The sequence below is a fragment of the Hermetia illucens genome, chromosome 2 (assembly GCF_905115235.1).
Source record: "Hermetia illucens chromosome 2, iHerIll2.2.curated.20191125, whole genome shotgun sequence".
NCBI lineage: Eukaryota > Metazoa > Arthropoda > Insecta > Diptera > Stratiomyidae > Hermetia > Hermetia illucens.
Genome location: NC_051850.1, coordinates 129,099,034 through 129,113,693, shown reverse-complemented (window position 1 = coordinate 129,113,693; position 14,660 = coordinate 129,099,034). Strand labels below are relative to the sequence as shown.

General features: G+C 44.1%; 1 protein-coding gene across 1 annotated transcript in view; it reads right to left on the bottom strand.

The window, feature by feature from the left end:
- Nucleotides 1-14,660, bottom strand: part of LOC119649702 — a 447,461-nt gene that overhangs the window by 83,702 nt on the left and 349,099 nt on the right. The window contains exon 5 of the mRNA XM_038051973.1: nucleotides 7,178-7,598. Coding sequence (XP_037907901.1) covers nucleotides 7,178-7,598 — 421 coding nt within the window. The remainder of the gene's footprint in view (nucleotides 1-7,177; nucleotides 7,599-14,660) is intronic.

The following is a 14,660-nucleotide window of genomic DNA, read 5'->3' as shown; positions in this document are numbered from 1 at the left end:
CATATTTTTTTTTTTTTTTTTTTTTTTTTTTTTTGTGCGTACACGGAGGTGGAAAATCTTAGAAAGACACGTCCGCCGCAGCTCCGCCGCCCGAACGGCGGAACAACAGCGGGCGCGTGTGGGATTCACACCCACTAAAAACCACCCCCGGTCTCTCCAGCCCCAGCCCCGCGGGACCACCATTGAGGTATTACTTCGCGGGGTAGGTTTGCTCTTAGGCACTCACCCTTCTCCTATTTGCAGCTTTCCTCCTTCTTTGTTCTTTCAGCAACCCGTCCTGCATTTGGATGATTGCGGAGCTAACCGCAAGCCACTTCTCCTCGGACTCCAGCATCTCAGGAACCAAGCTCTCCGGGGTCCCGCTCCTGCCCAGCACCTGGTTTAAGCTCCTTCTCTCCATCGCAAATCGTGGGCAGTGAAACATCACATGCTCTGGATCCTCCGGTATGCCATCGCATCTGGGACAGTTCGGAAAATCATCCAACCCAAAGCGGTGCAGATACTGCCTGTAGCAACCACCGTGTCCTGTGAGGAACTGGGTAATGTAGTAGTTAGTATCCCCATGTTTTCGCTCAAGCCACACCCTAATGTTGGGAATGAGCCTGTGCGTCCACCGACCTTTCGCAGACTCGTCCCATCTGCGTTGCCAGAGATCAAGCGACTCTGACCTTGCCGCATTTCGACGCTGTGCATGCCCCTCCATATGTCTTGCATTGTACAGGACACTCATTTCTTTGGCCAGAATGTCAACCGGGATCATGCCTGCCACCACCAATACTGCCTCATCTGATGTGGTTCTAAAAGCACTGCAAACCCTCAAAGCCATCCGCCGGTAAACCGAGTTCACCTGCTTCCGTCTCTGAGAGTTTGCAAGCGCCTCTGCCCACACAGGCGACGAGTAGAGCAGGATGGAGCGCACCACTCCGGCTAGCACCAACCTCCGGCAATGTTTCGGCCCACCAATATTTGGCAACATTTTTGCAAGTGCCGTGGTGGCACTGGCGGCCTTTTGGCATGCATACTCTAGGTGCTCCCTAAAACTCAATTTGGTGTCAATTATTACCCCCAGGTATTTGATAGCCGGCTTTGATACGACCGTATGTCCACCGACCTCCACTTTTACAGTATTATTTTTCCTGCGTTTCGTTATCAAGACCGCTTCCGTTTTCGCGTCCGCCAAGGTCAGCCCGGCCTTTTCTAGCCAGGACTTTACCGCTCTCACCGTTTTCGTTGCGTAAACCTCCACATCTTCTGGGTGTTTTGCTGCAACAACCACAGCTAGGTCATCAGCAAAGCCGACAATCGTAGTCCCCTCTGGGACGGGAAGAGCAAGCACCCCATTATACATGATATTCCACAACAGGGGACCAAGTACCGATCCCTGTGGTACCCCGGCTGTGACAATGTACTCTTTGGGGCCCTCATCCGTCCCGTACCAGAGAGTCCTCTCTGAGAGGTAGTTTTCCACCAAATTCGCTAAGTATCCGGGGACACCTATGTCAGCCAACGCCCGTTTAATTCTATTCCAGTTGGCCGAGTTGAATGCGTTTTTCACATCCAACGCCACCACGGCACAGCAGCCGCCAGAAATCAGTGCACCTTTTGCCAGGTTTACCACCATGCCAATTGCGTCCACGGTAGAGTGGGCGCGTCGGAAACCAAACTGGCGTTCCGACAAACCATTGCTGGCTTCGACGATGGGCAGGAGTCTGTTGTAGATGACTCTCTCCATCATCTTCCCCATTGTATCCAACAGGCAGATAGGACGATACGACGCTGGGTTTCCAGGTTGCTTGCCAGGCTTCGGAAGCAACACCAACTTTTGCTTTTTCCACTGGGCAGGGAATATTCCTTCTTTTAGGCACGCCTCGAAGGTGTTGGCGAAAAGGTCGGGCCTAGTCTTCACTGCCAGTTTCAAAGCTCGGTTGGGGATACCATCCAAACCTGGGGCCTTGTTGTCACCGAACCTACCACATATTTCCCGCAGCTCCTCCACAGTTACAGGCGGTATTATGCCGTCATTTGGCTGGACAAAAACTTGCCTTCCCCTATTTTCGTGGTGAGGGAACAGAGTGGTAACAATCCGTTTCAGGAGGCGCGGACAGGTCACCTGGGGTGATTTCCGCAGCCTTTTCATCACCACTCTGTAAGCCTCGCCCCAAGGGTTTATGTCGGCATGGTCGCACAGCTGTTTGAAGCAGTTCTTTTTGCTCCTCCGAATGGCTTCCTTTAGGCGGCCACGCAATTGCTTGTGTACCTCCTCTCGATCGTCGCCACCGGGTTTTCCCCTGAGCCTCTGGCACAGCCTCCTTGCCCGAAAACATGCGGCTCGCAAACTTGCGATTTCATTGTTCCACCAGTAGTTGGGTTGCCTACTGGGGAGCAATCGCCTTCTGGGCATAGTAGCATCGCATGCTTCCGTCACCCATCGAGTGATCTGGGTGGCTTTCTCTCCAGCCGTACCATTCAGGGAAATGTCGGATTTGAGCACCGCGGAAAACGTGTCCCCCTCGAACGCTTTCACTGTCCAGCCAAGCATACCACCCGGCATTTTGCGAAAACTCTGTTTCGAGCTCGATCCGCCCTTGATCTCTATGCAGATTGCCTGGTGGTCGCTGTGAGTATAGTCCTCACTGACATGCCAAGCGATTCTACTGGCTAAAGTGGCACTCACGTATGTCAGGTCCACTATAGACCCCAGGCCCCTTCCCCGGAAAGTGTACGAAGACCCAACATTCGCCAGTACCACGTCCAGCTCCGCGAATGCTTCGAGGAGAACACGTCCCCTGGCATTAGTTATCCGGCTGCCCCATTCAAGAGCCCACGCATTGAAATCGCCTCCTATTATGATCGGCCAACGTCCTCTTGCATCCAAAACAAGAGCAGCAAGCATCCGCTCATACTCGACGAGTGTAGCGCTGGGTGGAGCATAGCAGCTATAGATGTGGATGCCCTTCACCTTCGCTCTGATGAAGCCCTCCTCCGGGTGCTCCATTATTTCCTGGAAGGCTTGTTCTCCACAAGTCCACAGCGCTGCTTGGCCCGTTTGGTCCCTGACCCAAACGCTACCACCGCGGTTTCGGTATGGTTCACTTAGTATAGCCACATCGATGTTTTTCTCGCGGATGGTTTGCGCGAGTAGATCCTGCGCCGCCTCGCAGTGGTTGAGGTTGATTTGTATCAACCTCATCTGCGATTTGTGCTAAGGGCTCTCCTGTATTCCGGGCACCTGCTGCTGCCTGCAATGTGCCGATGGTCCACACCCTCCTTTCCTTTGCACAGTAGACAATTTGGGTCAGCTCCGCAGTCCTTGCTGATGTGGCCTTCCACTCCGCATCTCCTGCATTGCTTTGACCTGTCATTTGGGTTAGTGCATGACTTCGCAATGTGACCAAAGCCAAGGCATCTAAAGCACCGTTTTAACGCCACCTGTTCCCTAAGGCGACACATAACCCAGCCTATTCTCACTCTCCCTGCTGCTAACAGTTTGAGTGCGTTCTCCACTGGTAGGCTGATGATGGCGGTTTGTGTTCCCCCATAGGCTTTCCTTAGCGTTTTCACCGCTGACTCTTGTAGTCCGGCAAGATCGAACTGTTTCCCCAACGCTTCGCGAACCTCCTCCTTCGTCGTGATTTCATCTATATCTTTGCAGATTATAGTGATCTCCGGCCTGCTAGCTCTTATGTCGGCTTCCTGTCCTAAAGCCTTCCCGATTTGGTTTAAGAATTTGTCCGCGGTTACATCCTTGGATTTCTTAAGTTCCAACATAAGATCTCCCTTCTGCGACCGTCTAATACGGCTGACGTTGTCTCCCAAATTGGTGAGTTCGGGGTCTGCCTTGACTTTCCTGAGAATGTCGGCGTATGACCCTTCGCCTCGTTTGGAAATGAAAATCACCTCCGGTCTAATCTTCCTCCGATAATTTCTTTTCCGCGGTTCTACCTTCCTCCAAGCTTCCGCATCCGCCTTTGAAGGTTCGATCCCTTTTCTCGAGGTAGCCACTGCAGTATTTTCCCTGGTAGCTTCAGACGTACTTTTCATGAACTCCGCCTTTTTGGGAGTTGAGTCCTTTTTTCTTTTCGGGGTTTGCTGGCCTATTGAGTCATTCAGCTTCTCGCGCAGCCTCTTCCCCGGTTTCTCCCCTTTTGTGTTTTGAACCGGCGTTACTTGAGTTGCCTGGTTCACTTTTCCAATCGGCGACTTCCCTACTCGTTCATCCTGGGCCTTGCCGTACGTCAAACGGATGCCTCTTATCATGGCCCTTATATTTTGGTGAATGTTCCTGCGCTCCTTTATAAACTCACACAGCTCCATGATCTTTTTACCGAGGGCAGTAAAGGCAGCTCCAGACTGATCATTGCCCAAAACATCGCTCGGGTGAATCGGCGTCAGCGATTCTTCCTCATCGAAGACTCCCGCTATACGCTTCCCACTGGGGGTAGCGATCGTGGGGGCTTGTGCCCGTGTGGGAGGGGATCTGCGAAAAATCGAGCTCCTTCTGAACGGATCCATCACTGGAGCCAGTTCAAGTTCCTCCCGTACGCTTGTAACATTAGATGCCACAGTAGCCAAGGTTCCCACTACTGAGGCACTGCGGTCGTTGGATATCGACGGCCGGGAGCCCGCTTGCTCACTCCCAAAAACCGCCGGCACTGGGTTTCCGAAGCCCTGCACCGTAACTTCATTCTTCTTCTGCTCCTCCATGTTTGGTTTTATTTCTGGGTATCCTTCCCATAGCCAATTTTTATCCACGGGTGGGCGTTTATTTCCCACCTACCCGGCCTGCGCATAAACATGCCCATACACGCACATCTCCGGATGCGTGCATGTGCATGGCCATGACACATTCGCCGAGCATTCCCTTATCCGCACGAAGGGACGCGCCTGATGGGAGATTTGGCAACTCCACACAGGAGTACAAATACATATATACATAAAATATAATATAAATATGTATAAAACCGTTATCATCATTAAATAATCTTAACTTTAACTTAATTAAGCAGCTACTAGTTCATTCTATTTCATAAAAAAGTTAATTTGTCTTTATCTTCAAAACATTAGTATGATGCTCCAGGTGACCAATTTGGGAAATAAAAACGAAACAGAAGGAGAAGGATTTTTATAATTGAAATCATTCGAGGCTCGAAAGAAATCTGTTGTAGTTCCCAAAATACGCTTATATTCCTACACTCGTCTTGATATCATTTATGAACATTACTGGTTATCAATTCCAAAAGAAGAAGGATTTTTCATCAGACCTCGCACTTAGTAGCACAAAATCGTCACTAATGGTTTCCAAAGTACTCACATATGAAGATTATTTCAAATTAGTCATCATTTTTTTCCAGGATTAAACGATATCACACTATTCTCACCTTCACTTGTCAATTTACTTATCTCTTCCCAGATCCTGGTGCTCGCTTCCTAGCGACCTCGCACCAATTTTTTTTTCTCTCCTGATCTTCATACTTACTTCCCAGTCAACTTGCAACAGCGGATTTACAACAATTCCTTTTCTTTTCCAGATATAGGCATTCACTTCCCAGAAACTTTGCAACCACCTTTTCTGTCCAAAAAAAAACTTCGCACCGATCCTCAAAGCCATCTCAAATCGACCTCCGTTTGTCAAAGACCAGAACGAACCCCCATGCTGCGTCCCGCTGATCAGTTGTCAACCTAATTAGCCGGTCAATATCCTTGAACTTGAAGATTCAAGCCCAGCAAAAGCACAAGTAACAACAAATTGTTTTACAAGCGGCATGCAAATTCCTCCTAGCAAGGTCAGTCGCCCGCCTGCATCCAATAATATGTAATGTGGGTAAGCTTATGAGGGTAAACAATTGACCGGCCCAAATTTTTGAAAATTATGAAAAAATAACATTTGTAATTGTTCAAACGAACTTTGGTTCTTGAATTTAGGGAAAATTGGTCTCTTTACATTGTTTTAAAAATAAGTAAAATTAATTATTTGAAATGTTAGATGCTGAATATAAATGAATTGCGTTATGGGAATTATGAAATTGAAGGGGCAATTGGAAAAGCTAAAGGATGTAAATGTCCTCTTAAATTCAAGATTTAACTTATCTCCTCACTCAAAACATTCCGTAGCCATGGAGGTGGAAGGACGAGGTTTCTGACGCAGTCCTTGTGAAATCAATTATTTCAGGTTTTTATATTTTTTGAGATGGGCACTGTCAAAAGCTTGGTTATCACCTATCGTTTCACGACTATGGTTGTTGAAATAATCTCTCGTCGTCATCGTATCATCTCAAAATATTATTGGCGAAAAAGAAACTTCATACAATGTCGTCAAATGTCACCAGTTTATCACTATTACGTTACATACTTAATAAGTCACGCTTGCGCTTTCAAGTGAATATTTACGTTATCTTTTTGGTATTTTTTTTTCTTTGCTCAATAAATAAATCTGAAATCTGAATATTCATACAATTTCATGAAAATAAGAAGAAAAAGGAAAATAGAAGAAGTATCCCCATACATATATGTACATAGGTTTAGGTATACTATAAACAAAAATCCTTTCCAAGGTAGCATATTGCTTTTTTATTGGTAATCCATAAATTACCGCAATATTCTGAACAATTCCTATCCAAACAAATGTTCAAAGATATCAAGGGACAGACAGTACGCCATATTGATGCAAATTATGTAAATACCTGCTCGGGAAACCTCACCTCAGTTTATTGCTACACTTTTATATCAAAATCAGGTCTTATGCAAATTAGGAGACCCTCCACAGACTCCTTCCTGATAATAATATAATTCACTCCACAATAATAAATTTACGACGTGGCTGAGTATTACAAACGTGCATAATCCTCGCTCCAAGTTATTGTCTATATAAGATCAGTGGAGAAGCGTGATGGCCACGGAGATAGCATTAATGCAGGAAAGACGATGCTAAGAGTCAGTGTTATCAGTACGAAAGAAAGATTATTTGCGCCACCCAAAAAGCGTTAATCTTCTTCAATTTCCTAATAGATGCCCGAAGTTTGATAAGGTAGAATGAGACAGTTTCCATTAATATGTATTGTAACTAAAACACAAGGCCTAACAAAAAATATTCCCCCATTTTAGAGGAAAAAACATTGAAATCAAAATGAAACAGCCAACACTGACGTTGATATTTACAGTTTTACTAACGACTTCTCACCTGAGATATTTCACATCCGCATGTTGGACCTCCGGTGCAGGTTGAAAGTTATCGTCGAGGCAAGATAAATCACCACCTTGGAAGATATCGATTTGATTGCTGCTGAAATCGATGGTATCCGCCGCGTTCACTTTCTCGTTCCCAGTCTCGTTTGGGCCAATCGCTCTTCCGTTTACATTCATGGGGATTCCCCGGGAGTTTTCCGTATCCAATTCGGAGGAAGTCATCGTGTTGGCGGCACCGTTCTCAAGGGCTACATCAATGAATCCGTCGGGTAGAGTGTCGTTCACGATGCCGTTAAAATCGCTTGCCACCCTCGAGGGAACTTTCTCAGCGATGTAATCAATGGACGGTGGTTTTATCAACTCCAATTTATTGCTCATATTTTCTGGGACTTTTAGAGTCATCTCTGATGCGTTTTCTATAGAACCGGGAGAAAGCATAAAAGTGAGAAAGTGGCGACATAAAAGGTTTTTATTGTATTGTTAAATCTAGGTAAAACCTGGAGCGGATTAATGTCAATGTAAAGTTTGATATGATTCACATGAGCTCAGTTCTTCCATTCCATGGTAGCTGAGTCAGTTTTTCAGGTACAACTTTCTTTCGTTAATACTAAGTTTTACTTCTTTCAGGAGAAATTATTAACTACGTATTAGATCGCTTTGATTCAGGTTTTTCCAAAGCTTGAAAGTGGTAAAATGGAAAAATGAATAAATTATTTTCGCCTGCAAACTATGGTATCGGGGCAGAAACCGTAAAGGTTTGCCCTAATCCAAATAAATCACGGCTTAACATGTAACGTATATAAATTGAAACGGAGCAAAGGTAATGAAAACAACACAAAGGAGAACAAAGAAAACTCCTGTACAATTTATTCGGTTGATTCCGGGGTTGCAGGTCGGGAAATTCTGTTTCATTTTGTTTGGGATTTATTACATGCGACTTTCAGAAATCAGATTAATTGTAAATTTTCGTGTTGTGGATGTAAAAATAACGCAATAAAAACAGTAGCCGCAATGTCACTCAAGCGATGTGGGAGCGGAATATGAATTTCAAAGGTAGGCAGACGGTTCATTAAAATAATTGAAGGTTTTTGTGTAAATGGCTGAATGGCACGATGGTGTTCAGTCAAACATGGTTATTCCCATGTACTCAATTGAGGCAACATTTCCAAGTGGATTTTCCTACTTTTCCGCTTTAATCCGACTATTTATCATACATTTCGCATGCCCGAAACAACAATTTTATGGTGAGCGCCATTTGTTTAAAGATCTTGAACTGAATATTTCCTGGGACATCAGAGAACGATATGTTGAGTAGATCTACATACCATATACACATTTATGCACATATTTCTCATAAATGTATAGATTTCTCTATATTGACTATATAAAACAATATACAGTAGTCGTTATAAATGTTCTTAAATTTGAGGACGACGTTGGTATTCCCTTTAGCTGAACTAGGACTTCAATGACCGACTTCGAAGACCGACTTGGTGACAAAATATGTCAAGAAACAAGGTGGAAACCAAGGGCCCTTCGAAAGAGAAAGGGAATTCGGGCTCTCGAAGGCCTCGTAGCAAAGAGTTAACGGCCAAGAATGCTGCAGCTAGGGGCACAGGATCAACTAAGAAGATGGCTTCAAAACCAACTCATCTCTGTTAAGAACAAGCCTGCGCCAACGAGGGGTACATTAGGGGCGCTGAAAAATAGTGCAAGCAGCGACATCAACCGTAGCAGTAGGGACTTGGACAATAAGCAGTTTTTTCGTGACTTAAAAGAGCTAATCATTAAATATTTAAATAATAATAAAACTGTACGGGAAATAGCTGAAATATAATAATATAAAAACCAAAGTCCACTGTGTATTACGTCATCAAAAATTTTAAAGAACAGGTAATGCGAAAATCCAGTCGAAACAAACTAAAAGACAAATTTCGCAAGACATATGGAATAATTCAAAAACAACTGCAGTATCTATTGCACAGAATTTGAAGGAAGGAAGGAAGGTTCAACCGCCCGACATTTTCTCCAAAAGGATGAAGGCCTATACTCCGAGGAAGAAGCCACTCCTTTCTCAAAAGAATATTAAACAAGCAGGAATACCGGAAGCTCGCACTTCGGGTGTAAGGGTTTTGTGTTCATCTTATCTAAGAAACTTCAACGCACGTTTTTCTATCCGTACATAGCTAACAAAACCAACATGCTCCTTCATATTTTTCCAGACTACAGGATATAGATATTATTCTCAACTTAAACAAATAAACTGCCTATTTCCATTACATTAGACACTACCTGCAAACTCCATTAGCACGCATATACTATATACATATATAGTACGAGTAAATACTATATATACACACATGTCTGTTTGACTAAAAAACTAAAACAAAATAATTCTTTGGGACCCCATTCATATCAACTCACTTTGTTCTGGTATTGACGAATTGATATGTGATGGTTGGAATGCACGAAATTCACAAATAGTGGCAAAGTTTTACCACCTATAACTTTGCTAATAATAGTTGGATTTCCTTCAAACCAAATTGTGCATTATATGATCCCTTTACTCATGCCAAATTTTGTACTTCTAGAATGGACATAGGGGGGTTGCCGGGTAAATTTCTAAAATGTGAAAATATACTGTTAATAACTTTATTTTTGTAAATATCCGAACCAGATGTATTTTGAGGCCGAGATTTCGTAGGGATGCACTACTGTGATTTTTTTTTCAGATTGTTTCGGTTGGATAGGTTCTGAGAGCGAGACCTGTTACACTTTTTGATGGTCATATTTTAAGCCCTCACTCCCCTATATTTCACCCGATATCAAATATGGAACCAGTTTCGAAAAGTACTAATTGACCCTTCTATTCTATGGTACCCATGGCTACGTTTTATGAAAGAAATGTTGCACCCTCCATTCACGTGTATGGGGAGCCCCCACCGCCTTAAACTTAACGCAAAATGGCATCACTTGCTGTATGTAAAGGGGGCAACCGATCACATGCTCTTACCGAAGATTTGGCACCCTCCGTTCACATGTATGGGGTCCCCCCCTTAAACCAAACACAAAGTAGCGATCGGTAACAACCGATCACACCCTCTTACCAATTTTCCTGACAATTGGTCTAGCCGTTTCCGAATAAATCGGGTGTGACAGGCAGGACAGCAAATGCTAGAGGCCGCATATTGCTCGAAGTATTTTCACGTCTAAATGTCGTTCTGGCAAATACTGGCGGCGGAGACTGAATAGGGGATCTGTGGTAGACCTTACGTCTGTTAGCGATACATAATTTAAGCATCTCCAATAGCAGGTGAGCGAGGAATATACGCAGAGTGACCATCAGGCTATCATCTTCCAGATGGAGCGTACGACAGGAGCAAAGCGAATCAAGGAAACTGCAGTATCGGGATGGACATCCAAAAAACTTGATAAAGAAATGTTCGGGGAAATACTTCTACAGGAAGTGATGCCGTTGGGAAATGCCCGAGAAAAGGTGGCGCAGGTTCTTCAAAAATACAAAAAGCGTGTGACGCTTCCATGCCCCGCCGCACTGTAATAATAAACGAATGCCCAACTTCTGGTGGAATGCCGAAATCGAAAAACTTCGTAAAGTTTGCCTTAAGGCCAGAAGGCACAGCTAACGTAGCAGAAACCGACCTGAGTCTGAAGAGTTGCATAACCGATATAAGAAGCCGAGGAAAGGATTGCAAGGACCCATCTCTAGAAGTAAAACTGAACACTTCAAGAGGTATACACGTCAGTTATGGCATCCATCAAGGGTAAAGGCTCACCGTCGATCACCAACTCTGATTTACTACGGGATATCATTAGCACTTTCTACCCACAAGTTTCAAGTGAATCGAACCTACCCACTGTCCAGATAGATCCCGGTGAAATTCCCGAGCTAACCACTGAAGAAGTCCTGAAAGTCGCGAAGAAGATTACCGAAAATAAAGCCTCACGTTTAGACGGAATTCCGAATAAAATGCTGATAGTGGCCGTCGAAACAGTTCGAAAGTGGTTCGCTGAAATATTTACGACGTGCCTCATAGATGGGATTTTCCAAATAAGCCTTTGGGTGACCCTTTGTTTTATAGACCTATATCCTTGCTAAGCGGCATCGGAAAACTTTTCGAACGGGTCATCTTCAACAGGCTTATACCAATCGCAGAAAAGGAGGATGGTCTCTCATTGCGGAACAACTAATGGGCGCCAATAAATTTGGCGCGGTAGTTAATCTAACTTGAAAAATGCCTTCAATACGGCAAAATGGAGCAAAATAATTACGACTTTAGCCAAATTGGGAGCTCGTAAATATTTGGTTCACATAATCATGGAATTTCTCCGGGAGAAGATATTGTGTTACGATTCGGAGGATGGACCTAAGACGTATACAACAACCTGCGGGGTTCCACAAGGATCAATCTTCGGTCATTGCCTGTGGATAATAATATATGACGGAATTTTCTTGCAACTACCTAAAGGAAATACCTACGAGTCATGGTTGACCAAAGACTGAAATTCAAGTCCCATCTTGAAAATTTAGCAACCAAAACTTCCGAAGTGGTTACGTTGTTGACAAGAATGTTACCAATTATAGGTGGTCCTAGGCAAAGCCGTCTGATCGTGATTTCGAGAGTTGTCAGCTCCATCTTGCTTTAGCAGCTCGAGTCTGGGCACCGTCTTTGAAGTTCGAAGCAAATAGAAGAAAAATCGCAGCCCTATACCGATTGAGTACATTGCGAATGTCGTGTACTTATCGTACAACTTCAGACGACGCAGCTTGTGTGATAGCAGGCTTGATTCCCATCCACATCTTGGCGAACCAGGGTCGTCGCCTCTATGACACATTATACGCAATCGACGAGTCCTCTACCTAACATCGACTATTGACACGAAGTGAATTTATTTTGGAATGGCAAAAAAGATGGGATGATTCACCTAAAAGATGCTGTACACACAAGAATGTTTACACAAAACCTTAAAAACTTGAATATGTTCAAGAGTTCGTTTATAAGCCAGAAGAGTTTTGGAAAACAGTTATTTTTTAACGACGAGTTGAAATTTTACATTTTTGGTTCCGATGGCCCGCTATTGGTGTGGAGAAGAGTAGGCACTGTCTTAGAGGACGGTGGCATTGCACCAGGAGTTAGTCAGTATCATGGTGTGGGGCGCTATGGCATCTAAAGGACCAGCGCCCCAGGAAAACCTAATTAAATCTACTAAGCACATACCAGCTATTATAGCGATGTTGGGGTTGCAATCAGTTATTATGTTAGTTCATGGTAACGACCCAAAACACACAACCATGGTCATTAAGGAATGGCTGCTTTATCATGTCAAAAAGATCCTTCCTCATCAACCTCAGTGCCCAAATTTCGAAAAGGAGCTACGAAAAAGGGAGATGAGGAACAAAAAGGACTTGAGATATTACAAAAAGGATGCTTGGAGCTCTATTCTCGCGGTCACCGAAAAACTTGTAGGGTCGATGAAAAGAAGACTTCTCACAGTTTTAAAAGCACCAAACATTAAATTTTAAATTTTATTTGTTTTGTTTGTTTGATTTGTTTTCTGCTGTGCGAAACGCTAATTTTTTAGCTTTATCACTATTTTTCTGTCAAAATTAATACTAATAAAATAATAATAACGGTAAAAAATACACATCAAAAATATTGTTTTCTTCCAAAACTTTATTAAAAAATATAATCGGGCTTTCGAGATAATTGACTTCAAACTGTATTGCTGTAGTTATCCAACTTTTTGATTGGTTGATAATAATAATATTAATTTTATTTTAGGAGACATCGCAACAGAGAGTATTTTGCACCCTGCACCATAATTTTTTCAGATATTTCCGTTAAACTGAAAACGAGTTCATGAAGTAACGGACCCCTTTCGGGAGTCAGCACTCTTCCCCTTTGCTACCAACTTCCGCTTCCAAAAGTACTAATTGAGACCTTCCATTCCATACTTCCATACTTCATATGGCTATATTGGGTGAAAAAATACACCCCATTTTTACCTGTACCCCCTTTCTCCAGTTAATTTCAACGTGGGACAATATAAATCATCTCATGTGTGGGGGTCCACAACACAAAAATTCGTGTCAATAAGTGTAATTCCTTCTGATAAAAGTGAGTGTGACAGACAGACATTAAGTCGATTCTTGTTTTCTTTGTCACGAAACTTTAAAAAGGACATACTTAAGTAAATGGTAAAGTGGCTGTAGCTAGTAATATCATTAATGTGGTCATGTCGGCTACGTTTTTCGCAGGTGGCGGCGGGTGGTGGTGGCTTCAGCTGCGTCCTTCAGCTATCGCAACAATCTGGTGGTCTTAATTCCGATCGAATGTCGAATGGAGGGTTGCTGGGAAGCCTCTGGTTTTCCTCGGATCCGATGTTCCGGACTTGCAGCAAATTTTCCGCGAGTGGTTGTTCGAAGGCTACAAAGGGCAAGTAGCAGGACTTGCGATGAAGGTGGGTCGTTTTTGGCTGTTATAGCGAGCCTATCTCCACCTCCACGTGGTGATCGCTAGTAGTTTTTTTTTAATGAAAAACTGCAGAAGAAGGATAAAGGCGAGTCTCATGCGCCTAAAAACGGGACAAATTGTACCCACTGGTCCTCCAGGTAGAGGGTTGGGTAGGGCTGACAATCCTACACGGAAAACCGATATTAGAAACCCACAGAAGAAGGACGGATTCTAAAATGACGAGCCCGACAACGATAACGGAATAACGATTTGCGCATTTTTTCATGGAACGCGCGCTCCCTCTAAAGACCGAATGCTGCTCAGCAGCTAGCCGATACCGTGTCCCAATCCAAGGCTGATGTAACAGCGCTGCAAAAGATGCGCTGGACAGAGATCGGTTTCCTGGAGAAGAGCCGCTACACTATATATTATAGCGGCCATCCAGTAAACCATGTGCTTACAGTAGGTTTCTTAGTCAGCCAAAAAATGAAACTTTCTGTTATTGACCTTGAAAATATAAGCGAAGGCTATGCACTTTGCGTTTTGCGAGGCAAGTTTAAAAAAATAAACCTAATAAACATTCACGCTCTTACAGAGGAGATTGCAAAGTCAAAGCCGGATACCTTGTACGAGGCAGTAGAACGAACCCTCGAACCCTGTCGCAAGTATGATATCGAAATCATACTTGGAGATTTCAACATCCAAGTAGGGACGGAGCCTATATTGAGGCGATACGTCGGCTCCCATAGCTTACATAGGGATACCAATGATAACGGACTGCGGATTATTCAGTTAGCAGTCTCGGACGAAATGGTTGTTGGGAGTACCTGGTTTGTGCGGAAAGCGGTCCACAAATATACGTGGGCCTCTCCAGACGGGACCACTTTCAACCAAATTGGCCACGTGTTGGTCGAACACCGCCACCTCTCAGTCTTGATGAATGTCAGAACATATAGGTGGGCCAATATAGACTCGGATGACTAGCTCGTTGGCATAGTGCTCCGG